This window comes from Meles meles, chromosome 5 (assembly GCF_922984935.1).
Source record: "Meles meles chromosome 5, mMelMel3.1 paternal haplotype, whole genome shotgun sequence".
Classification (NCBI taxonomy): domain Eukaryota; kingdom Metazoa; phylum Chordata; class Mammalia; order Carnivora; family Mustelidae; genus Meles; species Meles meles.
The window spans coordinates 91,046,160-91,072,056 of NC_060070.1; the positions used below are offsets into that span (position 1 = coordinate 91,046,160).

Here is a 25,897-nt window from a genome sequence, read left to right on the forward strand (position 1 = left end):
AATGTATTTATCACTCAGACTGTGACCCATTCAGATTGGTGAAGGCAATGAGTCAAGGGTTCTATCTTGGTTAGTTACTTAACACCATATTACGTCTTCATAAACGTAACATAATGCTTTTTAGGGTTCAGCACAGTAAGGGAAGAGTAGGGCTGGAGAGTCTTGCCCAGCAAATAAATTGTACTCCTCAGAGTTAGCAACCATGCCCACATCCCTTTAGCCAGAACTAATCTGAAGGCCTCTGTCCAACTGCAAAACAGGGTGGGGAGGCATAATTCTCCTGTGTCTGGAAGAGATGGTAAACTCTCTCTGTGGATGAACATTAGAAGTATCTTCAATGATTTTTTCTTAGGTTTTTGGGTTATTTTTCCTTCCTCACAGAGCAGTTAGGAAAAATGAGGTAATATATAAATACAGCACTTGAGGAATTATATAGGTAAGAATTTTTAAACCAAATACGGAGTCTTCGAATGAGTTACTGAGCCATGAGTAATATCTCAAGCAGAGGGATAGAGATAATTGCATTTCTCTTCTGTGTGGAAATATAAATGTCTAATGTGGAAGAAAGAACCTCTTATTTCCAATAAGAAGAGTTTGTTTAGTTTCTTGGCTTTTAAAAAATTTGAAAACTTGATCTCTTTTTAGCTGAGTTATAATTTAAGACTGTTTTTGCCATGAATAGTCTAGAGAGTGAAATCAATGCTATGTTTTAAAAAATACTGTTTACCTCTAATTACGATGTGCTGCATGAATGAAATTATACTGTGTATATTGCATTTGTGACTTTTTTCCATTTAACAGTTTGTCTCTCAGAGAACTTTCCCTGTCGGTATATATAAATCATCACTCTTCTAACTGCTGTGTTTCTGTAGTAAGTTCAGGCCATAATTTATTTCATTGCTCTGTTAATGAAATTAGAAATGGGGAACTTCTAGGGTTTTTTTCCCCATAATAAACTGCTGCAAAGAATACCCTGTACATAATTGTACACATCTCTTTTTATATATGTCCCAGTATTTCTCAAGGTAAATACTATGAAGTAGAATTTCAGTGCTGCGTGTTGTCACTGTGAGCTTCTGTGTATTAGAAATTGCCTTGTCTGCACGCTGTCTTTGGCCCAGGAAGATGACAGGGAGTGGGCCGTTAATACCTCCTAGATAGTTTGGATTCCTGTACTTGTCTAAAATGAGCCTTGTATTCTTGTTTTAGATATCTGTGATTGTTTTTAATTACTCTGTGCCAGTTTGTTGCAGGATCGAATATAGGCATGCATGGGGTATAATATCAACTTTATATGTATGCCTTTGTCTAGATGTTAGGAAACATAGAACTATGACTAGATTACTATGGGCTGATCCTTTCAGGTACAGAAACTCAGATTTATATCTAAAATTTTCCTTTTGATGCCCAATCGAGTTTTGTGTGTGTGTTTTTTTAAGCGAAAATTTACATATTTCAAAAGGCACAAATCTTAATTATACATTTTTGGCAATAGTTAACCTCATGTAACTCACATGCCTTTAGGATATGAATATTTCCATCTGACTAGAAATTTCCCTCTGAGTAGCTCCAGCCCCTAGGTAACCACTATTCTGATAATTTCACCTTATTTTGCCTGTTCTAGAACTTCATAAAAATGAAATCATTCTTTTGTGCCTGGCTTCTTTTACTCACATAATGTCTATCAGATTTATTCATGTTGGTACAATTGTGGGAAATTGGTTCCACTTTAATTGCTGCGTAGTAGTCCATTGTATGAATGTCCTTATAATTGCCCATAATCCATTGGCCCGCTGATGAACATTTGGGTGGTTTCCGGTTAGAGGCTATCATGAGTAAAGTTTCTGTGACCTTTTTTTTTTAATTGCTTTTTTTTAGTAAGATTTTTTATTTATTTTTGAGAGAGAGAGAGAGAGCAAGCCTGAGTAGGGGGAGAGGCGGAGGGAGACACAAACCCCCCACTGAGCACGGAGCTCAGTGCAGCACTCCATCCCAGGACTCTAGGGTCATGACCTGAGTTGAAGGCAGACAATTAACCTACAGGGCCACCCAGGTGGCTGCCTTTTTTTTCTGTTTTTAACAATTCTGTTTTTTGTGTGTGAAAATTTTCTGAATTTAAAGGAAAGAAAATGGTAATTTTCTTTCATAAATCATACCGTATCAGTTTTTATTTTTTACATTTGAGAGAGAGAGCGACCACGAGCCGGGAGAGGAGCACAGAGGGAGAGAGGTATACAGGCTGAGTGTGGATCCCAACCAAGGCTCCATCCCAGGACATTGAGATCATGACCTGAGCTGAAGCCACTTACCCAACTGAGCCACCCAGGTTCCCCTAAATCATATCAGTTTATGCCAGCATTATTTTAAATGCAGCATACTAAAGTACTGGGTGTTATTATTCTTTACTTAAACATACTTGTATGTGTTTAATAGGCCAAATAACATAAATCTTGGACTATTAAAAATCTCAGCTTTTAATGACACATTTTAGGAATATGACGATACCATTAAAATAGGCCTTTCTGGACAGTAATCTAATACAGTGAGCATTCTTATCTGAAACATTAGTTATTATTACCATTTGCAAACAAGTCTTTTTCTAGACTTAATGTTTAATTTTTTCATGAATAATCCTTAGGAGTGGAATTGCTGAATCAAAGGGCAGGTATATGTTGAACTGCCAAAACTTTCTCCAAAATGGTTTCTATTCCCACCAGTAATGTGTGAAAATTCTGTTTGCTCCATATCCTCACCAACATTTGATGATATTAGCTTTTTAAATTATAGCCATTCTGTGTAGTGGTATCTCATTATGTTTTTAATTACTGCTAATGATGAATGATGTTGATGGAATTTTACAAGTACTCTTTGCTCATTCATCTAACTTTCAAAGTTTTTGTTCCAGTCTTTTGTCTATTTTTTATTGGATTGTTTGTCTCTCTATTATTGAGTGTTGGAGTTCTTTAGATACTCTGGGTTAGATGTGTTTTGTGAATATTTTCTCACAGTCTGTGGCTTGCCTATATGGTGTCTTAATGATAGAAGTTTTTAATTATGATGTCATTTTACCAGTTTTTTTTCTCTTCTGATGATTTAAGAAATGTCTGCCTTCTCCCAGGTAGCGTAGTCTGTATATTTTCTTTTATAAACCTTGATATGTTAGATTTTATGTCTGGGTTTATGATCTTTTTCAGACATTTTTTTGAAATGTTTGAAAACATTTCAAACAACTACCTGTAGAGGTTTGAGGGGTTGAGCTTCACGTATTTATATATGAATACCCAGTTGTTCCAGCACCATTTTTTCCTTTCCCTAGTGAATTGCTTTGGTACCTTATGAAAAAACATTTGACCATATAAGTGTGGGTCTATTTCAGAACACCCTAATCTATTATAGCCCTCTTTTTTATCCACACGGGATATGTTCCTAGACCCCCAATGGATGCCTGGAACCATGCATAATACCAAACCCTATATACTGTGTTTTTTGTTGTATATACATACCTGTGATAAAGTTGAATTTATAAATTAGGCACAGTAAGAGATTAACAAAACACAACAATGATAACAGTATACTGTAATAAAAGGTATGTGAATGTGGTCTCTCAGAATATTTTATTGTACGTATTCACCCTTTTTGTGATGGTGTGAGATGATTAAATGCCTGCATGATGAAATGAAGTGAGGTGAATAACATAAACATTGTGATATAGCATTAGGCCATTATTGATCTTCTGACCATATCAGAAAGATGATCATCTGCTTCCAGACTTTCATTGACCACAGGTAACTGAAACTGCTGAAAGCGAAACCACAGATAAGGGGGGACTACTGTATTCCATTCACTGAGATGGCTATTCTTTTTTTTTTTTTTTTTAAGATTTTTTTATTTATTTATTTGACAGACGGGATCAGGAGTAGACAGAGAGGCAGGCAGAGATAGGGGAAAGCAGGCTCCCCGCTGAGCAGAGAGCTCGATATGGGGCTCGATCCCAGGACCGAGAGACCATGACCTGAGCCGAAGGCAGAGGCTTAACCCACTGAGCCACCCAGGCGCCCCTGAGATGGCTATTCTTACAGCAATAACCATATTATCTTGCTGGTCTTGCCATAGTTAGCCTTGAACTGATTAGTATAAATCTTAAAATTCTGTTCCATTATTTTATTTTTTTTAAAGATTTTATTTATTTATTTGACAGACAGAGATCACAAGTAGGCAGAGAGAGAGAGAGAGAGGAGGAAGCAGGCTCCCTGCGGAGCAGAGAACCCGATGTGGGGCTCGATCCCAGGACCCCGGGATCATGACCCGAGTCGAAGGCAGAGGCTTTAACCCACTGAGCCACCCAGGCGCCCCTGTTCCTTTATTTTTTTAAATTAATTTATTTTTAGGATTTTATTTATTTATTTGTCAGAAACAGCATGAGAGCACAACTAGGGGAAGCAGCAGGCAGAGGGAGAAGCAGGCTCCCAGCTGAGCAAGGAGCCCGATGTGGGACTTGATCGGAGGACTCTGGGATCATGACCTGAGTCAAAGGCAGAGGGTTAACTGACTGAGCCACCTAGGCATCCCAAATTTCTGTTCCTTTAAATTTTGTCTAGTTCAAGTCATTTGCATTTTATGAATTTCAGAATTATAGCTTGTCAGTTGTTACTGTTTAAGAAAGACTGCTGAGGTTATGATTAGGATTGTGTTTTTGTTTCATTTTGTTTTTTAAAGATTTTATTTATTTGAGAGAGAGAATTTGGAGGAGGGAGAGGTAGAGAGAATCAAGCAGATACTGCACTGAGCACAGTGCCTGATGCTGGGCTCAATCCCATACCGTGAAATCATGAGTTCAGCTGAAGCCAAGAGTTGGAACACTTAACTGACTGAACCACCCAGGTGTCCCTAGCATTGTGTTTAATCTATAAATCAGTTGGGGAGAGTTGACCTCTTAACAATATTGAATTTTCCAGTCCATGAACATCATAGTATTTCTCCATTTATTAAGGTCTTCTTTAATCTCTTTAACAATATGTTAAAGGTTTTATGTAGAAGTTCTATACACCTTCGGTTATGTTTATTTCTACATATTTTATGTTGTTTTTTTTTCTTAGTTTCCATTTTCTTCTGTGAGTGAAAAGAAATACAGTTGGTTTCTAATACTGAATTTATGTCTTGTGACCTTGCTTAAATTGGCTTAGTAGTTTTTGTTTTGTTTTTTGTTCCTTAGGATTTTTATATAATCAGGTCATTTTTAAGTGGGGACAGTTTTACTTTTTCCTTTTCAACCTTTTATTTCTTTTTTGTACCTTATTGGTGAAAGTGGGACATCATTGCCTTGTTGCCAATCTTAGGGGAATGGGGAAAGGTATTCAGTCTTAAACTATTAAGTATAATGTTAGGTATAGTTTCCTCTTACATTCCCTTGATCACATTGAGGAAGTTCCTATTGCTAGTTTGTAGAGTTTTAAAAAGTTGTTGAATATTGTCAACTGCTTTTATATTGCAGCTTTCAGAATTGTCATAATTTTCCTTTTTTATTCCATTAGGGATTGCATTAATTGATTTTTCAATTGTTTTTCAATAATTTTTCAATAATTGTTTTCAATAATTGTTTTTCAAATAATTGTTTTTCTTTTTTCTTTTTTTTTTAAAAGATTTTAAAAGATTTATTTATTTAATAGAGATCACAAGTAGGCAGAGAAGCAGGCAGAGAGAGAGGTGGAAGCAGGCTCCCTCCTGAGCAGAGAGCCCGATGCGGGGCTTGATCCCAAGACCCTGGGATCATGACCTGAGCCAAAGGCAGAGGCTTTAACCCACTGAGCCACGCAGGCGCCCCCAGATGTTTTTCGTTACTGAGATAAACCCAACTTGATTATCATGTATTATAACTTTTATGTATTACTTGATTCCGTTTGCTAATACGGTGTTGAAGACTTTTGTGATTGTGTTCTATGCAGTATACCATTCTGTCACCTTCTACAATTGACTTTGGTTTTTATATCTGAGTTAATGCTGGTCTTATAAAATGAATTAAGAACTATTTTTTCTATATTTTCTGAAGAATCTATGTAAAATTGGTAGGATTTCTTGCTTAAGTTTTTGATAAAATTTTTCAGTAAAACAAACTGTCAAAACCTGGTGTTTTTGTTGGAGGAAGTTTTTTTGTTTTTTGTTTTTTAAGATTATTTATTTGACAGAGATCACAAGTAGGCAGAGAGGTAGGCAGAGAGAGAGGAGGAAGCGGGCTCCCTGCTGAGCAGAGAGCCCGACGAGGGGCTCGATCCCAGCACCCTGGGATTGTGACCTGAACGGAAGACAGAGGCTTTAGCTCACTGAGCCACCCAGGTGCCCCTGTTGAAGGAAGTTTTTAATGACAAATTTCTTTCATACTTACTATAGTTGTTCAGAACTGTATTTCATCTTGTGTCAAGAAATATGTTTGATTGTATAATTCAAACTTATTGATAAAAAGTTATACATAGTATTTTCTTATGCTGTTAATGTCTGTAGTATCTGTAGTGAGGTATCCTCTTCAATTCCTGGTATTAGTGATTTGTGTTTTCTGTTGCTAAATTAGTTTTATAAATCTTTCCAAAGAATCCATTTTTGGCTTTGTTAATGTTCTCCTTTATGTGTTTTGTTTCATTGATTTTTTTTTTTTTGAAGATTTTATTTATTTGACAGACAGAGATCACAAGTAGGCGGAGAGGTAGGCAGAGAGGCAGGCACAGAGAGGGGAGGAAGCAGGCTCCCCGCCGAGCAGAGAGCCTGACGTGGAACTCGATCCCAGGACCCTGGGATCGTGATCTGAGCCGAAGGCAGAGGCTTTAACCCACTGAGCCACCCGGGCGTGCTCCTGTTTCATTGATTTTTGCTCCTATTGTTACTCTCCTTTTTGCTTATTTTAGATTTAATGTGCTTATATTTTATTCTTTAATCTCTCAGTTACTTAGATGTATATTATTTAATTTCCATAAACTTGAGGCTTTCCTAAATACTGTAACTTATTTCTAACACAAATGTTCTATTAGATTTCATTCTTGAAATTTATTAAGAGTTGTTTTATGAGGAGCACCTGGGTGGCTCAGTCAGTTAAGGGTCTGCTTTCAGCTCAGGTCTGATCTCAGGGTCCTGGGATTGAACCCCACGGCTGGCTCCCTGCAAGTCGCCTGGGTGGCTCGGTGGGTTGGGCCGCTGCCTTCGGCTCAGGTCATGATCTCGGGGTCCTGGGATCGAGTCCCGCTTCGGGCTCTCTGCTCGGCAGCGAGCCTGCTTCCCTCTCTCTCTCTCTGCCTGCCTCTCTGTCTACTTGTGATCTCTCTCTGTCAAATAAATAAATAAAGTCTTAAAAAAAAAAAAAAAAAAAACCCGTTTTATGATTCAGGACCATGGCCAGTCTTGAACATTCGTATGCACTTGAAAAGAAGGTGTATTTGGCAGTTGTTTGTTATAATATTCTATAAATGTCAATTAGAACCAGGTGGTTGGTAGTGCCGATCAGGTCGTCTGTATGCTTATTTAGTGATTTTTATGACTAGTTGTTTTTACCAATTACTGAGAAAAAGGTATGAAAATACTCTAATGTGATTGTGGATTTATTTCTTGGTGTTCTATCAGTTTATTTTTCAGTTATCTTTCAGGTCTTTTATAAGCCACATACATAGATGTTTATAATTGCTGTGACTTCCTTTTGTATTGACCCTTTTATCATTGTGAATTGTCAGTGTCCTTTATTAATTCTGGTAATATTCCTTGTCTCAGGTCTACTTTATCAGATGTTAATATAGCCATTCCTACCTATTATAACATTCGTTATACTTTTTTTTTCCACTTTTATTCTGTGGTTGCCCTACAATTTGCAGTACATATTTACAATTAATCCAAGTTTCTTCGCCTGAGAAAATTTTTCTTTCTCCTTCACTTTTGAAAGATAATTTTGCAGATACCGAACTGTAGGTTGGTGGGGTTTATCCTTCAACTTTTTTTTTTTTTTAGATTTTATTTATTTATTTGACAGAGAGAGAGGGAACACAAGCTGGGAGAGTGGGAGAGGAAGAAGTGGGCTTCCTGCTTAACAGGGAGCCCCATGCAGGGCTTGATCCCAGGAACCTGGGATCATAACCTAAGCCAAAGGCAGACTCTTAAGGACTGAGCTACCCAGGCACCCATATCCTTCAAAATTTTAAGTATTCCACTCTACCCTCCTCTAGCTTGCATGGCTTCTGAGAAATCCAGATATAATTCTTATCTTTATTTCTCTGTAGGTAAAGTGTTTTTCTCCTTTTGTGGCTTTATCTTTCATTTTCTGTAATCTGAAAATAATATACCTAGGAATTGTCTTTTTGGCATTTGTCTTGATGTTCTCTGAGCTTTCTGAACCTGTAGTTTGATGTCTGACGTTATTTTAGGGAAATTCTCAGTAATTTCTATTTCAAAGAGTTCTTCTGTCCCCTTTTCTTTCTTGCCTTTTTTTTTTTTTCTTTAAGATTTTACTCATTTACTTGTCAGAGAGAGCAAACAAGCTGGGTGAGCAACAGGCAGAGGGAGAAGCAGACTCCCTGCTGAGCAAGACCCGCCCCCTCCCCCCTCGCCCCCCCTGCAGGACTCCATCCCAGGACCCTGGGATCATGACCTGAGCCAAAGGCAGACACTTGACCAACTGAGTCACTCAGGCATCCCTCCTTTTTCTTCTTTTTCTCTTCTCTGGTATTCCTGTTAAACATACATTTATATCTTTCGTAGTTGTCTCATATTTTGTGGATATTTTGTACGGTTTTTCTTTGTCTTTTTCTGTTTGCTTTTCAGATTGTTGAGACATCCTCAACTCAAGGATTCTTTGCCCAGTCTACTAATAAGCCCATCAAAGGCATTCTTCATTCTTTTACAATGTTTTGATCTCTAGGTTTTCTCTTTGCTTCCTTCTTAACATTTCCATCTCTGCTTACATTGCCCTTCTATTCTTTTTTTTTTTTTTCTTAAAGATTTTATTTATTTAATTGACAGAGAGATCACAAGTAGGCAGAGAGGCAGGCAGAGAGAGAGGAGGAAGCAGGCTCCCCGCGGAGCAGAGAGCCCGATGCGGGGCTCGATCCCAGGACCCTGAGATCATGACCTGAGCGGAAGGCAGCGGCTTAATCCACTGAGCCACCCAGGTGCCCCGCCCTTCTATTCTTGCATGCTGTCTACTATATCCATTAGAGACCCTAATGTATTAGTTATAGTTGTTTTCTTTTTTTTTTTTAAGATTTTATTTATTTATTTGACAGATCACAAGTAGACAGAGAGGCAGGCAGAGAGAGAGGGGGAAGTAGGCTCCTCACTGAGCAGAGAGCCCGATGTGGGGCTCAATCCCAGGACCCTGAGATCTTGACCTGAGCCGATGGCAGAGGCTTTAACCCACTGAGCCACCCAGGTGCCCCGAGTTATAGTTGTTTTCTATTTCAGATCTGATAAATCCAACATTTTTTAAAAGATTTTATTTATTGGGGCGCCTGGGTGGCTCAGTGGATTAAGCCGCTGCCTTAGGCTCAGGCCATGATCTCGGGGTCCTGGGATCGAGCCCCGCATCGGGCTCTCTGCTCCGCGGGGAGCCTGCTTCCTCCTCTCTCTCTGCCTGCCTCTCTGCCTACTTGTGATCTCTCTCTCTGTCAAATAAATAAATAAAATCTTTAAAAAAAAAAAAAAAAGCTTTCTTAAAAAGATTTTATTTATTTATTTGACACAGATCACAAGTAGGCAGAGAGGCAGGCAGAGAGAGATGGGGGGGAAGCAGGCTCCCCACTGAGCAGAGAGCCCAATGCGGGGCTTGATCCCAGGATCCCAAGATCATGACCTGAGCTGAAGGCAGAGGCTTAACCCCACTGAGGCACCCAGGCACCCCATATTCATCCTTTCTGATGGAGGCATAATACTCCATTGTATATGTGGACCATATCTTCTTTATTCTTTTGTCTGTTGAAGGCCACCTTGGCTCTTTCCACAGTTTGGCGACTGTGGCCATTGCTGCTATGAACATTGGGGTGCAGATGGCCCTTCTTTTCACTACAGCTGTATCTTTGGGATTAATACCCAATAGTGCAATTGCAGGGTCATAAGATAGCTCTCGTTAATTTCTTAAGGAATCTCCACACTGTTTTCCCAAGTGACTGCACCAACTTGCATTCTCACCAACAGTGTAAGAGGGTTCTGCTTTCTCCACATCCTTTCCAACACACATTGTTTATTGTCATTGATTTTGGCCATCCTAACTGGTATAAGGTGATATCTCACTGTGGTTTTGATTTGAATCTCCCTGATGGCTAATGATGATGAACACTTTTTCATGTGTCTGTTATCCATTTGTCTTCTTTGGAGAAGTGTCTGTTCACGTCTTTTGCCCATTTTTTGATGTGATTATCTGTTTTTTTGAGTGTTGAATTTGAAGAAGTCTTTATAGATCTTGGATATCAGCCCTGTGTCTGTAGTGTCATTTGTGAGTATGTTATCTTTTAAATTTTTTAAAATTAACATAATTTTCAGGGGTACAGGTCTGTGATTCATCATCTTACACAATTCACAGCACTCACCATAGCACATACCCTCCCCAATCACCCATCACCCAGCCACCCCATCCTTCGCACCACCCTCCCCTCCAGCAACTCTCAGTTTTATTAACCCTCTGAGCCACCCAGGCACCCCATAAATCCACCATTTCTGACATAACGTGAGTCTGATTTTGATGCTTGCTCTGTCTCTTCAAACTAAATTTTTTGCCTTTTAGTCTTATATATATATATATATATATATATATTTTTTTTTTTTTTTTTTTTTTTTTTTTTTGATAGCCAGGCATATGATAATACCAGGTAAAAGGAATGACATAGGCCTTTAGTGATGTGATAGTAAGGTGTGGGAGAGGGGAAACATTTTCCATCCTATGATGAGATCTCAGTCTTCTAGTGAGTCTGTACCTCTGGACTCTGAACTTCTCAGGTGCCTTTCATGACCCCGCTGCCCCGCCTGCCCACCCCCCGACCCCCAACCCCTGGTCTTTATGTGGGACAAGATGGCTAGAGTGGGCTGAAAGTGGATAGTTCTCTTTTCCAGGTCAGTTGGACGCAGATAAAACCCCAGCTGGTTAAGCTCTGATTATAGTTTTTTCTGAGGGCAGACTTTTAAAGAACAGAATGCCCTTGCATATTTCAGAATGGTTCCTTTTTTTTCCTACCTGCCGGAAATTGGAGAATTTTTTTCTGATGTTCACTGTGAAAACCTAGTAGAATTCCAGGAAATAAAACTCACCAAAATGTTAGGGCCCCCATGACTGGGTACCCCTCTGGTTCCTAGTGACTGGAATTTTAATCTCTCAAACATTCACACTGAGCCTCCAGCAGTTTGGCAGGTACAGTTCAGGTTTCCCTACCTCAGCACTGGTTCCTGTAGAGGTTTGTGTTTGTGGGTTTCTGCTCTCACAAGTTGTGTCTCTGTATTCATTTATTGGTCTCTGTAATTTCAGGGGTAGACTGTGACCTTAGTCCTTTGGAAATCTAGTATTGTTGGCTTTTCAGTTTGTTTAACTTTTTTACTTGTTAGGACAATGTGGCAATCTCCAAACTTACATGCTCACTAGAAACTGGAAGTCTGCTCTCATTTTTTAGGGATATTTTCCTGAATATAGAATTCTGGGTTGATACTCCCCCCCCCCCCCCTTCAGCATTTTAAGATCTTGTTCCATTGTCTTCTGACCTCTGTTAGTTTTGATGCTGTCCGTTTTTATTAGCATATGTATGTGGTTCTGTATCAAGTGTGCTGGTTTTCTCTAGCTGACTTTTCAAGATTCTTACTTTATTGTTGGATGTCAGCAGTGTGACTGTTACATGCCTGGCTGTATGTTCTTTTTTTGTATCCTTGAGTTTCTTGGATCATAAGTTGATGTCTTTAACTAAATTTGGAAAGTTCAGGTTATTACTTTTACAAATATACTTTCTGCCTCATATTATCCACTGGGACTCCAGTTACACAGTAGTGTAAGTGAGGGACTAATTTTACTACATAGTAGTAAAACATAAATATAACTTAAAAATATATGTAAAATTAATATGGAGATACGTGTGTAATACCAATGTATTCACATAGTGAGTGCTTTAAACATTTTAATAAGAAACACGTGATTCAAGAGAGATTGGAGTTGACTGCTTTTGCTAAAGCTCTAAAATCTCAGGGATCTTTGTGTGCTTTCACCAAACCAACATACCTTTAATATGGCAATTAACAACTGGTCCTGTAACTGTACACATTTGTCTTTTTTCTGTTAAATGATGGGCTCTTAGAGAACAAGGGTCTGGCTTTACTTTTCTTTGTAGTTATGTAAAGAGAGTGGCTCCCAGGTCGATTTTTAGAAACCCCAAAATTCTGTTTATCAGAGGCAAAGTAAACTGAAAGTCACTAAAAATAGGAATAGGAGAAAAACCTGCCAGCCAAAACTACGATACAGTAGAAAGCTGGAATAACAGTTTTTATATCTGACAAATAGAATTTATTGTAGAAAACTAAAGGACACAAAAAGACAACCAAATTTTAAAAATGTGCAAAGGATCTGAATAGACATTTCTCCAAACATTCTGGTTGGTTATGTTTGTGCAACCTTGTAATATTACAAAGCTACCAAGTTGGACACTTTTTAAAAAATTAATAAGCCATTATATTTGTTTTTGTTTTTGTGTTTTTTAAAGATTTTATTTATTTGTCACAGAGAGAAAACACGCAAGCACAAGGGGAGAGGCAGGTAGAGGAAGAAGCAGGCTCCCTGCTGAGCAAGGAGCCAGATACGGGACTCAATCCCAGACTCTGGGATCATGACCTGAGCCAAAGGCAGATGCTTAACCCACTAAGCCATCCAGGCGTCCCCCCCTTTTTTTTTTAAACATAAGTCCTACATCCAGCATGGGGCTTGAACTCATGATCCTGAGATCAAGAGTCACATGCTCCACTGACTGAGATAGCCAGGTGCCCCTAAGGTGGACATTTTTAAAAAGATGAATTTTATATGTGAATTACATCTTAATTTTTGAAAAGCAATCTGTTTATTTAACATAAAAGGAAACTTCAGTTAATTCTTGAGGCTCAGAGCCATGCAGATTGTTTTCCCCCTATGTTTAATAAAATTCGAACTATGAAAGTAGGTTAAATAAATTTTACGTTTGGAAACTAACATTGCTAATGTTAAGTAAAAGAATATCACTGAAATCACTAAGAAAATTTAGAAATAGAACTGAATGATAAAAACGTGTTGAAATTTTGGGGACATAGCTAAAGGAGTATTCATTCAGTAGGAAATACATACTTTAAAAATATTTGCCAAGAAAAAGGAAAGGTTAAAAATAAGCTATGTGGTGGAAAACAAATAAAAACAAAAACTAAACAGTCCAACATCTTTGGGATATAGCCAAAGTGATTCTAAGAGGGAAGTTTATAGCAATACAGGTCTGCCTTAAGAAGCAAGAAAAATCTCTACCAAACCTTTTACCTAAAGCAGCTAGAAAAAGAACAAAACCCAAACCCAATAAAAGGAAGGAAATAATAAAGAGTAAAGCAGAAATAAATGACATAGACACTAAAACAAACAAAAAAACATCAATGAAACCAGGACATGGTTCTTTGAAAAGATCGACAAAATTGGTAAATCTGTATCAAGACTCATTTTAAAAAAGAGAGAGAGGGAAAACCCAAACAAACAAAATCACTAGTGAAAGAAATAACAACCAACACAACAGAAATACAAACAGTTGTTACAGAATATCATGAAAACCTATATGCCAATGGATTGGACAACTTCGAAGGAATGGATAAATTACTAGAAACATGCAACCTACCAAAACTTAAACAGGAAGAAATAGAAAATTTGGACAGACCGATTACCAGCAATTAAGATGAATCTGTAATTTAAAAATTCCAAAAAACAAAAGTCCAGGACCAGATGGGTTCAGAGGTAAATTCTGTCACACATTTTCTCAAATTAATCTGAAGAAAACATAAGGGAAAGGAAAACTTTCACATTCTGTGAGATCAGTATATCAAAACTAGATAAAGACACCACAAAAAAAGAGAACCACCGGCCAGGTATTTCTTATGAATATAGATGGAAAAATCCACAACAACATAACAGCAAACCGAATCCAACAATACATTAAAAAAATTGTACACCACAATCAAGTGTTCGGTATTCACAAAACAATCTACATGATATGTCACATCAGTAAGAGGAAGGATAGAAACCATATAATCATTTCTGTAGATGCAGAAAAAGCATTTAACAAAGTACGACATCCATTCATGAGAAAAAAACTCTCTGCAAAGTAGACCTAGAGGGAACATATCTCAGCACAATAAAGGCCTTATACGAAACACACACAGCCAACATCCTATTTAATGGTGAAAAACTGAGAGCTTTTCCCCTAAGGTCAGGAACAAGACAAGGATGTCCACTTTCACCACTTTTATTCAACATAGTACTGGAAGTCCTAGCCAGAGCAATTTAGAGAACATGAATTAAAGGCATCTAAATTGGTAAGGAAGAAGTAAAACTCTGAGTGTTTGCAGGTGACATGATAGTATATATAGAAGACCCTAAAGACTTCCCCCAAAAGTTACTAGAACTGATAAAACAAATTCAGTAAAGTCACAGTTTACAAAATCAATGAACAGAAATCTGTTGGATTACTGTACACTAATAATGAAGCAGTGGAAAGTGAATTAAGAAAGCAATCCCATTTACAATTGCACTAAAAACAATAAAATTATCTAGGAATAAACTTAACCAAAGAGGTAAAAGACCTGTACTCTGAATACTATAAAAGACTGATAAAAGAAATTCAAGACAATGCAAGGAAATGGGAAAGACATTCTATGGAATGTTCATGGGTTGGAAGAACAAGTATTAAAATGTCTGTACTATCTAAAGCAATCCATAGTCTCTGGAATCCCTATCAGAATACCAACACATTTTTCACAGAACTAGAACAATCATAAAATCTGTATGGAACCACAAAAGACCTTGAATGGCCAAAGCAGTCTTGAAAAAGAAAAACAAAAATGAAAGTATCAGAATCCCAAATTTCAAGTTATATTACAAAATAGGGCGCCTGAGTGGCTCAGTCCTTTAAGCATCTCCCTTGGACTCAGGTCATGATCCAGGGTCCTGGGATTGAGTCCCACATCAGGCTCCCTGTAGAGAAGGAAGTCGGCTTCTCCCTTTGCCCTTCCCCCCTCCTTGTACTTGAACGTGCTCGCACTCGCTCTTGTGCGCACGCTCTCTCTCTAATAAGTTAGTAAAATCTTAAAAAAACACAGAGTGGTAATAATTTTTTTTTTTAGATTTATTTATCAGAGAGAGAGGGAAGCGTGTATGCGTACATGAGCAGAGGGAGAGAAATCCTCAAGCAGACTCCCCGCTAAGCATGGAACCCAAATCAGTGCTCAGTCCCAGGACCCTGATATCATGACCTGAGCCAAACTCAAGAGTTGGACGCTCAACTGACTGAGTCACCCAGGCGCCCCAAAGTGTAGTAATTAAAACGGTATAGTACTAGCATAAAAACAGACACAAAGATCAATGGAACAGAATAGAAAACCCAGAAATAAACCTGTAAGTGTATGATCAATTAATTTTCAAGAAAGGAGGAATGAATATACAGTGGGGAAAAAGAGTCTCTTCAACAAATGATGTTGGAAAAACTGAACAGCCACGTGCAAAAGAATGAAAATAGACCATTTTCTTTCCTCATATACAAAAATAAATTGAAAATGGATTGAACGCTTAAATGTGAGACCTGAAATCATAAAAATCCTTGAAAAGAGCATCAGCAGTAATCTCTTTGACATCAGCCATAACTGTTTTTCTAGATATATCTCCTGAGGCAAGAGAAAATAAAACTTAAACACAACGAAGGAAACAATCAGCAAAACTAAAAGGCAGCCTGTGAATGGGAGAAGCTCTTTGCAAATGACATAACTGATAAAGGGTTGGTTTCCAAAACCTATAAAGAACTCCTACAACTCAAAACCCAAAAACAAGTAATCCAGTTTTTAAATGGGCAGAAGACATGAACAGACATTTCTCCAAAGAAGACATATAGATGGCTGACACATGAAAAAGATGCCCAACATCATTCATCAGGGAATTACAAATCAAAAGTACAGTGAAATACCACCTCACACCTGTCAGAATGACCAGAATCAAAACAAACAACCAAGTGTTGATGAGGATGTGAAGAAAAAGCAATTGGTAGGAATGCAAACTGGTACATTCACTATGGAAAAGAAAATGGAGGTTCCTTGACAACTTAAAAATAGAACTACCTAATGATCCAGTAATCATACTACCAGATATTTGCCCCTAAAATACAAAAACACTCATTCAAAGGATACATGTACCCTGGTTTATTGCAGCATTATTCACAATGGCCAAACTGTGGAAGAGCCCAAGTGTCCATCAGTAGGTGAGATGGGTAAAGAGGATGTGGTATATATTACACAGTGGGCTATTATTGGGCCATTAAAAAAAAGAAATTTGCTATTTACAACAATGTGGATAAAGCTAGAAAGTATACTGCTAAGGGAAGTAAGTCAAAGACAAATATTGTATGATCATACTCGTGGAATTTAAGACAAAGCAAACAAGCAGAGAAAAGAGAGACAAGCTAAGAAATAGACTCTACTCTAACTATAGAGAATGAACTGATGGTTACTGGAGGGGAGGTTGGTGGGAGATGGGGGAAATAGAGGATGGAGTTTAGAGAGTACACTTATCATGATGAAAAAAATAAAATACTAAAAAATAGCTATACATTTCCTGGTTTTGTCTGCTGAAAGGGTCTAGAACAATGGAACTCCTGTAGCAGTGAGCACATCTAATACCCAGATACTGGTTTCTTAATACCAGTGTCGGATAAAAGGAATTAGAGCTCCATGATGAAGTGATTGATTCCAGGGCTGGGACAGAGAAAATACAGATTAAGTTTGGAACATGTTGTGTTGCTCTCTTCCCCCAAGAAAAAGAGGGAATATGTTGAAAGGGCACAGGAGCCAACCCGAAAGAGCTCCTGGTGGTCACAGTTGAAACCGCTTGAACAGTGAAATGATTGGATTAAACTCTAACCCATAGAATAAAATAAATATTCATGAGCCCACACTGATAGAAGTATTTGGATGAATAAATAAATGGAAGAGAAGGGATGTTTTCAGTAGTTTTCCCATACTGAAAAGTTCCAGTTAATAAATAAGACAGGAATGCAGAAAATAGAAAACTATCATTAGGCAAATAACGTATCAGTAACTGTAAACAAGATCCATTGATAAATGCTAAAAGTAGTAGATGAAAGTTTGAGAAATAGTAGGATATTTGCATAGTCTCAAAGTATCTCCCCACATATATTTATTGATAAATGCTAAAAGTAGTAGATGAAAATTTGAGAAATAGTAGGATATTTGCAGTCTCAACGTATCTCCCCAAATATTAATTATAAAAGGTACAGTAGCAATTTATAGTGAAGGAATCTGGCAGATACCATTTTTTAAAATTAACATGTATTATTTGTTTCAGGGGTACAGGTCTGTGATTCATCAGTTTTACACAATTCTTTTTTTTTTTTTAAGATTTTATTTATTTATTTGACAGAAATCACGAGAGGCAGGCAGAGAGAGAGGAAGGGAAGCAGGCTCTCCGCTGAGCAGAGAGGCTGAGCAGAGAGCCCGATGCGGGACTCGATCCCAGGACCCTGAGATCATGACCTGAGCCGAAGGCAGCGGCTTAACCCACTGAGCCACCCAGGCGCCCAGTTTTACACAATTCTTAATGCTCACCATAGCACATACCCTCCCCAAGTCCCTCCCTCCCACCCCCTCCACTCCAGCAACCCTCAGTTTGTTTCCTGAGATTAAGAGTTTATTGTGTTTTGTCTCCTTCTCTGGTTTCATTTTGTTTCATTTTCCCCTCCTTTCCCCTATGATCTTACGTCTTGTTTCTCAGATTGTCTTTCTCTGATAGACTTACTTTGCTTAGCCTAATGCCCTCTAGTTCCATCCATGTTGTCGCAAATGGCAAAGATTTCGGTGGTTTTTGATGTCTGCATAATATTCCATTGTATGTATAGACCACATCTTCTTTATCCATTTGTCTGTTGATGGACATCTAGGCTCTTTTCCATAGTTCGGTTATTGTGGACATTGTGGCAGACACCATCTTAACAAAGTAAGCAAAGTCACCAGTACTACGGCATACCAGATCAGCATCATGTGCCCCATGTTACAGTGTACTGAGGACAGAGCATCACTTCCTGCAACATCACTTCTGTAGTATCTTTGCCAAAAATACCTAACTTAATCTAATCATGAACATGCCAGACAAACCCAAATTGTGGGACCTCTACAAAATAACTAACCAATATTCCTCAAAAGGGTATGGTCACAAAAATCGAGAGAAGGCTGAGGAACTGTTAGAATTTGGAGGAGACTTAAGGAGCCATGACGTCTAATACAATGTGGGATCTTGTATTGTATCCTGAAAGAGAAAAAGGGACCATAGTGGGAAAACTGATTACTTCTGATTAAAGGCTGTTGTTAATAATATTGTGCCAATATTTATTTCCTTGTATTATTGTTAACATGAGGAAAGATTTGTTTAGGGTATAAAGGAATTCTACTATTTTTGCACCTTTCCTATGAATAAAATTATTTCAAAGAAGAAAAAAATAGGGTAAACATCCAGCTCAGTAGGTTAGAACAATTGAGCACACTCAAAGGAGAGAGAAGAGAAATGGTCAGAAAATAAAAGTAAAAAGTTGAGATATACTTACTCTTTGGAATTAAGCCAATTTCCTTGCAAGACTGAATAAAAAGAATGCAGATACATAAAATTCAGAATGAAAAATTGGGAAACACACTTACGCATTCCTTTTGATGATGTTATGTCTTACAAAGCTAAGTCCTCAACATTGCTGTGATTGAAAAGCAGATACTTTGTGGAATAGGCAATGAAGATAACAGTGTCCAACTTGATTCCAAAGTGTTAAAACATTGTTCAGTGACCAGTAGTTACTAAGTTGTTTGAGCCTTATTTGATAAACAGAACAATTATTTCTTTTAGTCTAGGGGTACCCTGAAAAAAAAACAAAAAACTATGGAGACACTACAGAGCTTGGCAGCCTCTGAAATACAAGAATTATAAACAACTAAATGCTAAAAAAAAATTCAAAAACTTCAATGAAATGGTTAAATTCATAGAAGAATAATAGGCAGCTTGAATGAAAAACATTGGAATAGTAATCAAAAATCTTCCCTCCCACAAATTAGGTATGACTGTATAGGTAAATTCTACCAAATTTCAAAGGAAAATTAATTCCCCTTTTACACAGGTTACTACAAAAAATGGAAAAAGTGAAAACTGCCTTAACTTTTTATGAGCCTAATATACTCTTTATGAGCCTAATATATTCAATCCCTGATAAATTCAAGAGATTCTAAAGCCATTTCTCTTACTAATGTAACAGAAAGGATCTTAAATAAAATATTAGCTATCTGAATCCAGGAATATACTAAAAGAATAATGCATCATAATCAAATGGAGTTTAGTTCAGGAATCTAAATAGTTCGTCTTTATAACAATTATTAGTGTAATTCACCATTTTAATAGAGAAGAAAACTTTCTGAGTTGATTCTGGAAAGCATATAAATTTCAGCAATTGTTTATGATATAAATTCTTAGCAAACTACTGAATATTTTGGTGTTGGATTTTTAGAAACTTTTTGTTACGGATATTTTCAAACATTAAAAAGAGTGAATGAATGGTATGATGAATCTTAAATATACTTACTGCTCAGCTTCATCTACTACCAACATATGGCAACTCTTTTTATGCACACACATAGACACACACACTTTTTTCTCTTGCCCTGCAAGATTTTTTTTTTTAAGAGAGAGCAAGCACGCACACCTGGGTGGCTTAGTCAGTTAAGCATCTGCTTTTGGCTCAGGTCATGATCCCAGGATTCTGGGAGAGTGAGAGCAAGAACATTGTGGCGGCGGGAGGAGGGGGGTGTGGCAGAGAGAGAATTTTAATCAGGCTCCATGGCTTGTGCTGATCCTGATGCAAGGGACTCAATCTTACGACCCTGAGATCATGACCTGAGCCAAAGTCAAGAGTCCGACGCTTGACTGAGTGAGCCACCCAGGCACCCATCTGCCAGATTACTTTAAAGCAAATTCCAGACAGTATGCCTTTTTACTCAGAATATAGCCTTTTTTTTCTCTACAACCATTAACATCCTTAAAAAATTAACACAATTCCTTAACATTATCTAATACCTAGGCTGAGTGGAATTGTCCTGATTGACTCAGAGGTGGCTTCAAAATCCACACATTGCATTTGGCCGTTATTCCTCATTTTTTCTTTTAGTCTGTAATAGTTCTCTCTCTCTCTTTTTTTTCTTTTCTTTTTTCCATTTATATTACTAAGAAACCAGGTCATTTGTCCTGTGGAATTTTCCACAGTCTGGATTTGTTTATTGTGTCCCCATGGTGTTACTTAACATGGTTTTTCATTCCTTTTATGTCCTCTAAACAGGTGGTTAGGCATGATTAAATTGATATTTGGTATTGGGGGTGAATTATAACTTCATAAATATTGATGTACTTAATTCTTAATATCAGGAAGCACATGATGCTTGCTTGTTTGTTTTTTTTGTTTGTTAAGATGATCAGTCCTTGGCAGATGCAACCATTAAAAAGGTCTTCTTTAACCTTTTTATTTAATGTCACTGATGCGTGTTGTTTAGATCATTATTTTATTAGGAGGTAGCAAAATATTCTAACTTGTCATTTCCTTTATTAGCTTGTCTTTTATAAAAGAAGCACAGTCCTTCCTTAATCCTCTGATTAGCTTCAGATGTAGTTTAGATAGGAAAGGCAAGATACATGCTTGATTTTTTTTTTTCCCCCTAGAAGGTCACATTCTTAGTAAACCTACTATGAACATAATACTAATAGAGAACCTTTAGATATATGTTTTTCTTTAATATCTGAAGCAAGGCAAGGGTGCCTACTCTTACTGCTGCTGTTTAATATATCATTGGAGGTCCTTGTCAACAGTATAAAGGAAGAAAAATAAAATGCGTGAATATTGTAAGGAAAGAGATAAAATTGTCATATACAGACTATATATATTCATTTACCTTGGGAGAAAAACACAACAGAATTCAACAAACTGTAAGAACTGCCTTGAGTTTCATCAAGGGTCCTAAAAATCAGCGCTGCTACTTTTCATCATCCTTAAGCAACTAGAAAAATATTTTTAAAAATATGTTATCGCTTAAAACCTAGAGAGTATCTAAATATTAATCTAATCAAGAATATAAAGGATTCATCTGAAGAAAACTTTATAACTTCTGTAGAAAACTTAAGAAATAATCATGGACATGATCATTTTCTCTTATAACAGTGTTCTTACTCCTGAAGTTTGTCAATAAATTCTAAGTAACCTCTGTCAGAATTTTAGCTAGATATTTTTGAGAGGCTCTACACACTTATCCTAAGTGATGTGTGGAAGAATAAAGAAGAATTTTTGAATAGCTACGTCAATATTTTTAAAAAAGAGATAAAAGGGAACTTCCAGCAGATATTCAGATATACTACAAAGCTATAGTCATATAACATGGTATGGTGTAGGAATAAATAGACTACTTGCACATATTAGCTGAGATGTAGACCCAAGGAGATATGGGAACTTAATATATTACAAAGATGACACCACAACTGATAGATAAAAGTTAGATCGTTCAGTAGATGGTGTTGAGAAAAAAAGAGCTCAATATATATTGAAAAGTTAAACTTTATTCTACATCATATGCAAAGGTATAATGTATTCCACCTGAATGTGGAAGGTAAAACCAGAAGGTTAACAGAAGAAAATAAAGAATATTTTTATGATCTGGGTTTGGGGAAGAACTACTTTTTTTGTTAGTTTGTTTTTGTTTTAAAGTTTTACTTTATTTATTTGACAGAGCACAAGCAGTGGGAGCAGGAGAGGGAGAGGGAGAACCAGGCTTCCTGCTAAGCAGGGCTCAATCCCAGGACCCTGGGATCATGACCCGAGCCAAAGGCAGCCACTTAACCAACAGACCACCCAGGCGCCCCAGGAAAGAACTTCTTAAAACCTCAAAATACAAAGCAGTTGAAGGTGTATGTATGAATTTAACTGCATCAGAATAGGTACTTCTATTTAACAAAGAACCCATAGGCAAAATTAATATACAGGTAACAAATGAGAAACAATATTTGCAGTGTTTGATATTGCCAAGTGATTATATCCTCTAGATTAGATTGTGCAAATAAAGTAAAGAAAGCGATCCCAGCAGGAAAATGGGCGAAGACAATTTATAGAAAAGGAAACCCCAAAAGCAATAAGCATTTGAAGAGTTGATCAAACATATTAACAATCAGGACATGCAAATTAAAACAATAATATACCATTTCAAATATGTTGGCCTTGCACATATTAGAAAACTAGATAAAACCAAATGCATTGAAGATGCAGGGCTATAAAAATCCTCCTACACTGGTAGGGGATATGTAGCCACTCTGGACAGTAGCATGGCATTCAAATTAAGAACTTGACATGTATATGACCCAGCAATTCTGCTCCTGAGTTTATATGCCAAAGAAAGTCTCAGACACATCTGTAAGAACACATTTATACTTTTTTTTAATGCTTTTATTACAGCATTATATATGGTAGAAAGACATTGGAGTTAATCCATGTGTCCAGTACAGGGAGAGTAGAGAGATAAAATATTTTGGAAAAATGCTGCGGCATATTATGTAGTGATTAGAAGCAGCAAATCAGATGTTCACTTACAAAATGAATGAATTATGTTATAGAAGTGAAAAAGTAACAGAATGAGATATATGATATAATAAGAGTTATATGCATTAAAAATACATGCACTCAAAAACATTCTGAAAGAGTGTATATAAATAAAAGAACACAGAGTAAGCACAGAGGAATGATTGCCTGTCAGGTTACAGTAACTAGGATAAGGGGAAATTTAAAGATTTTTGTAACTCTCTATCTCATTTCATGGAAGTATAGGTAGTCTCTTGTTTAAGATATGATCTATGAATGTATCTAACTGGCAGTATGAGGAAAGCAAATGAAACAACTGAAGTGAGATGAAAATGTGATTTACCCAAATCTAGTACAACATAATACATATCCAGTAGTGTAAGAATCGGATTCTTAAGCTGACTTCATTGCCCAAAGATCTGACAGATCTTTGGAAATAAGACTTCCTTTCTTCTAACACCAGGGCAGTTCACTATTCCGGCTTTTCTAGGATGGATTCCAACTAAAATATTATGTTGTGAAATACAGTTTTTTTTTATGACACCCTGATTTTTTTTTTCTTTAACTTTACAGAGACTGTGCAGTTGATCCAACTTGTGTTTTATGCATGGAGTGCTTTTTGGGAAGTATTCACAGAGACCATCGATATAGGGTTAGTAATGTCCAGTGAATAACCATACCCAACTATTAAATTTTATGTTAGATATCTTTTCTGCCTTTTTTAAATTCCAAGATTTAACATTAAATGGAGGAGAGTGGTTTAATAAATGTGTTATTTAAATACTATTAAACATATGATAGCAGTATAGAAATGAATTGTGAATCCAGACTTCTTGAACACATGGTTTAGGAACGACAGCACAGATATCAGTTCCTGCATATTGGTTTTTAACTAGTCTGTTTTGCTATTTCCTTATGTTTATTATTGTCATAATTCTCTGTTTATGCAGAAGGTTATCAAAAATTAGAGGGTAAAGGTGAGAGGTAAAACCAGGAGGGAGGTTCTGAAAGGAAGGATGTGTGAGAAAAGGAGTAAGGAAAAGTGTCAGGAAATTTAAGAAATATTCTATTGGTCGTCATCTGCAGAAGATTTGTCATTTCTTAATATTAAAGAGGCATCTTCTGCATTGTAGAAGAGGGCCCAACCCTGGAACATGACACCCACGAATTTTATTATTTTTCTACTGCTATAATGCAACCAGTACTTTTCCAAAAATCACATATGTTTGTTTTTAAATCAGGGATCTGATCAAAGGCAGATTATTGCTAAGCCTATCCTTGTCGATTCCTCTACTGGATATTGAAGACAAAGCCTTGTACATTTAAAGTTAGGGAAGTGTTAGTAGCTAGAATTTTTGCACCCTATTCTCAAATCATGGAGAGGGAATATTGCAGTCTTGTTATTAATTCAGGAGCCCTATTGGCTCAGGACTTTTCCTCCCTTTTTTTTTTTTCATTCTACCCAAGTATTGATAATAATGGGCTAAAACATACAAAATTGGACGCCCTGGATCTTTGTATGTTCTCTTTATTTTCCTAAATCGGTGAGAGAATCCCAGTTTCCTTTAAGCTGCGTTACCTATCTTGGGTAACCATAAGAAGCACAGAAGCTACAGGGTTATCATTATCCAAATGGTTGCCTGCCCGTATTTCTTGGCATATATCCTTGCAGCTCCTAGGAATAACTGTCATTTGTGGGTTTACATTAATTATATTTTAATATATAACACACAGATAACTTTTTTGGGACAGAATATAATAGTGCTCATTCTAAAGTTTGCATCAAATACCCACTCTTAAACTCTCAAAGTATTTTTTTTTTAAAGCAGAATTTCTGATAATTAAATAAAAAGTCTGTCTTACCAGATTCCTTGAATCATTGCCATTCAGGGAAGTATGAATTATACTTGAACCCTGCAGGTGGTGAAAACTTTCTCACTGGACAGTCTTACTTGTACATTTCTTTCCTTGTCAAAGAAGGCTATTTAGAGGGTGTTAGAAAAGAAAAACAAACTATTTCTGTCGTTTTTGTTGGTCACATTATCTAAAGCAGTTGTAGCACTCTCATGAGACTCTTCCGGGGAGAAAGCAACTGTAGTTACCTTTATTCTGGGAATCTGTTATGTTACATTAAGCACTATAACCTGATGGCATTGATAGTGACATTATACCAAACCCAGCAGGAAAACCCTCATGATTTTCTTAATTAAGGAGATCCTATAGGTGGACACATTTCACCTCTTTAAAATATCTGTAGTTTATTAGACATTACGAAGTAGTTTATTTTATTTTGAAATTGCTTAAATTAGCGTAGGCTTATTTAAGCTTTAAAACATTGAGACTTTTGGCCTTTTATTTAATTTTACTCCTCCAAAGGAACTAAACACTTTAGCAATGTTATTTCCTTAGCACTTGATATTCTTATTTATAATCTGATAGCCCTCAGGAAATACTTATTGACAAGATACTTTACAATTTTTTTTCAAGATGACAACATCAGGAGGTGGAGGTTTCTGTGACTGTGGTGATACTGAAGCTTGGAAAGAGGGTCCTTACTGTCAAAAACATGAACTTAACACCTCTGAAATTGAGGAAGAAGAGGTAAAAACATTTTCGCTAAGTTGTTTTTAAGGAAATACTGTTTTAACCACGAATTTGAAATACTTTCAGACATAGGAATTAGCTTATGAGATATAGGTAAGCAAAATAGTCCTGTCACTATAACCGGTGGCCAGATATACTTTGTAAGTTTTTTGCATTTTATGGATGCCATACCATTGCTGGTAGTACTCACTTGAAATTCTGGAAATTTAATTTAATTAGGATTTATTATTTGAGGTTTTACTTTAAGTCCTCATTTATCACTGAAGGATATTTTCCCCATATATAGAGACTAGTTAACTTGGTTAGTTTTTGTATAGTTGTGTTGTGACTAAGATTTTGTAGGCTAGATACCTTTCTTTTCTGTAAACGTACACAGAAGCCAGTCCTAATCACCAACTTGCCTGTCACGACCATTGGATAAGTGATGGGACCAA

At 36.9% G+C, this 25,897-nt stretch overlaps 1 protein-coding gene across 6 annotated transcripts in view; it reads left to right on the plus strand.

The window, feature by feature from the left end:
• Positions 1 to 25,897, plus strand: part of UBR2 (ubiquitin protein ligase E3 component n-recognin 2) — a 125,816-nt gene that overhangs the window by 17,660 nt on the left and 82,259 nt on the right. For all 6 annotated transcript variants that reach the window (XM_046004495.1, XM_046004494.1, XM_046004497.1 and 3 more), the window contains exons 3-4: positions 23,433 to 23,511; positions 25,347 to 25,460. In XM_046004495.1, coding sequence (XP_045860451.1) covers positions 23,433 to 23,511; positions 25,347 to 25,460 — 193 coding nt within the window. The remainder of the gene's footprint in view (positions 1 to 23,432; positions 23,512 to 25,346; positions 25,461 to 25,897) is intronic.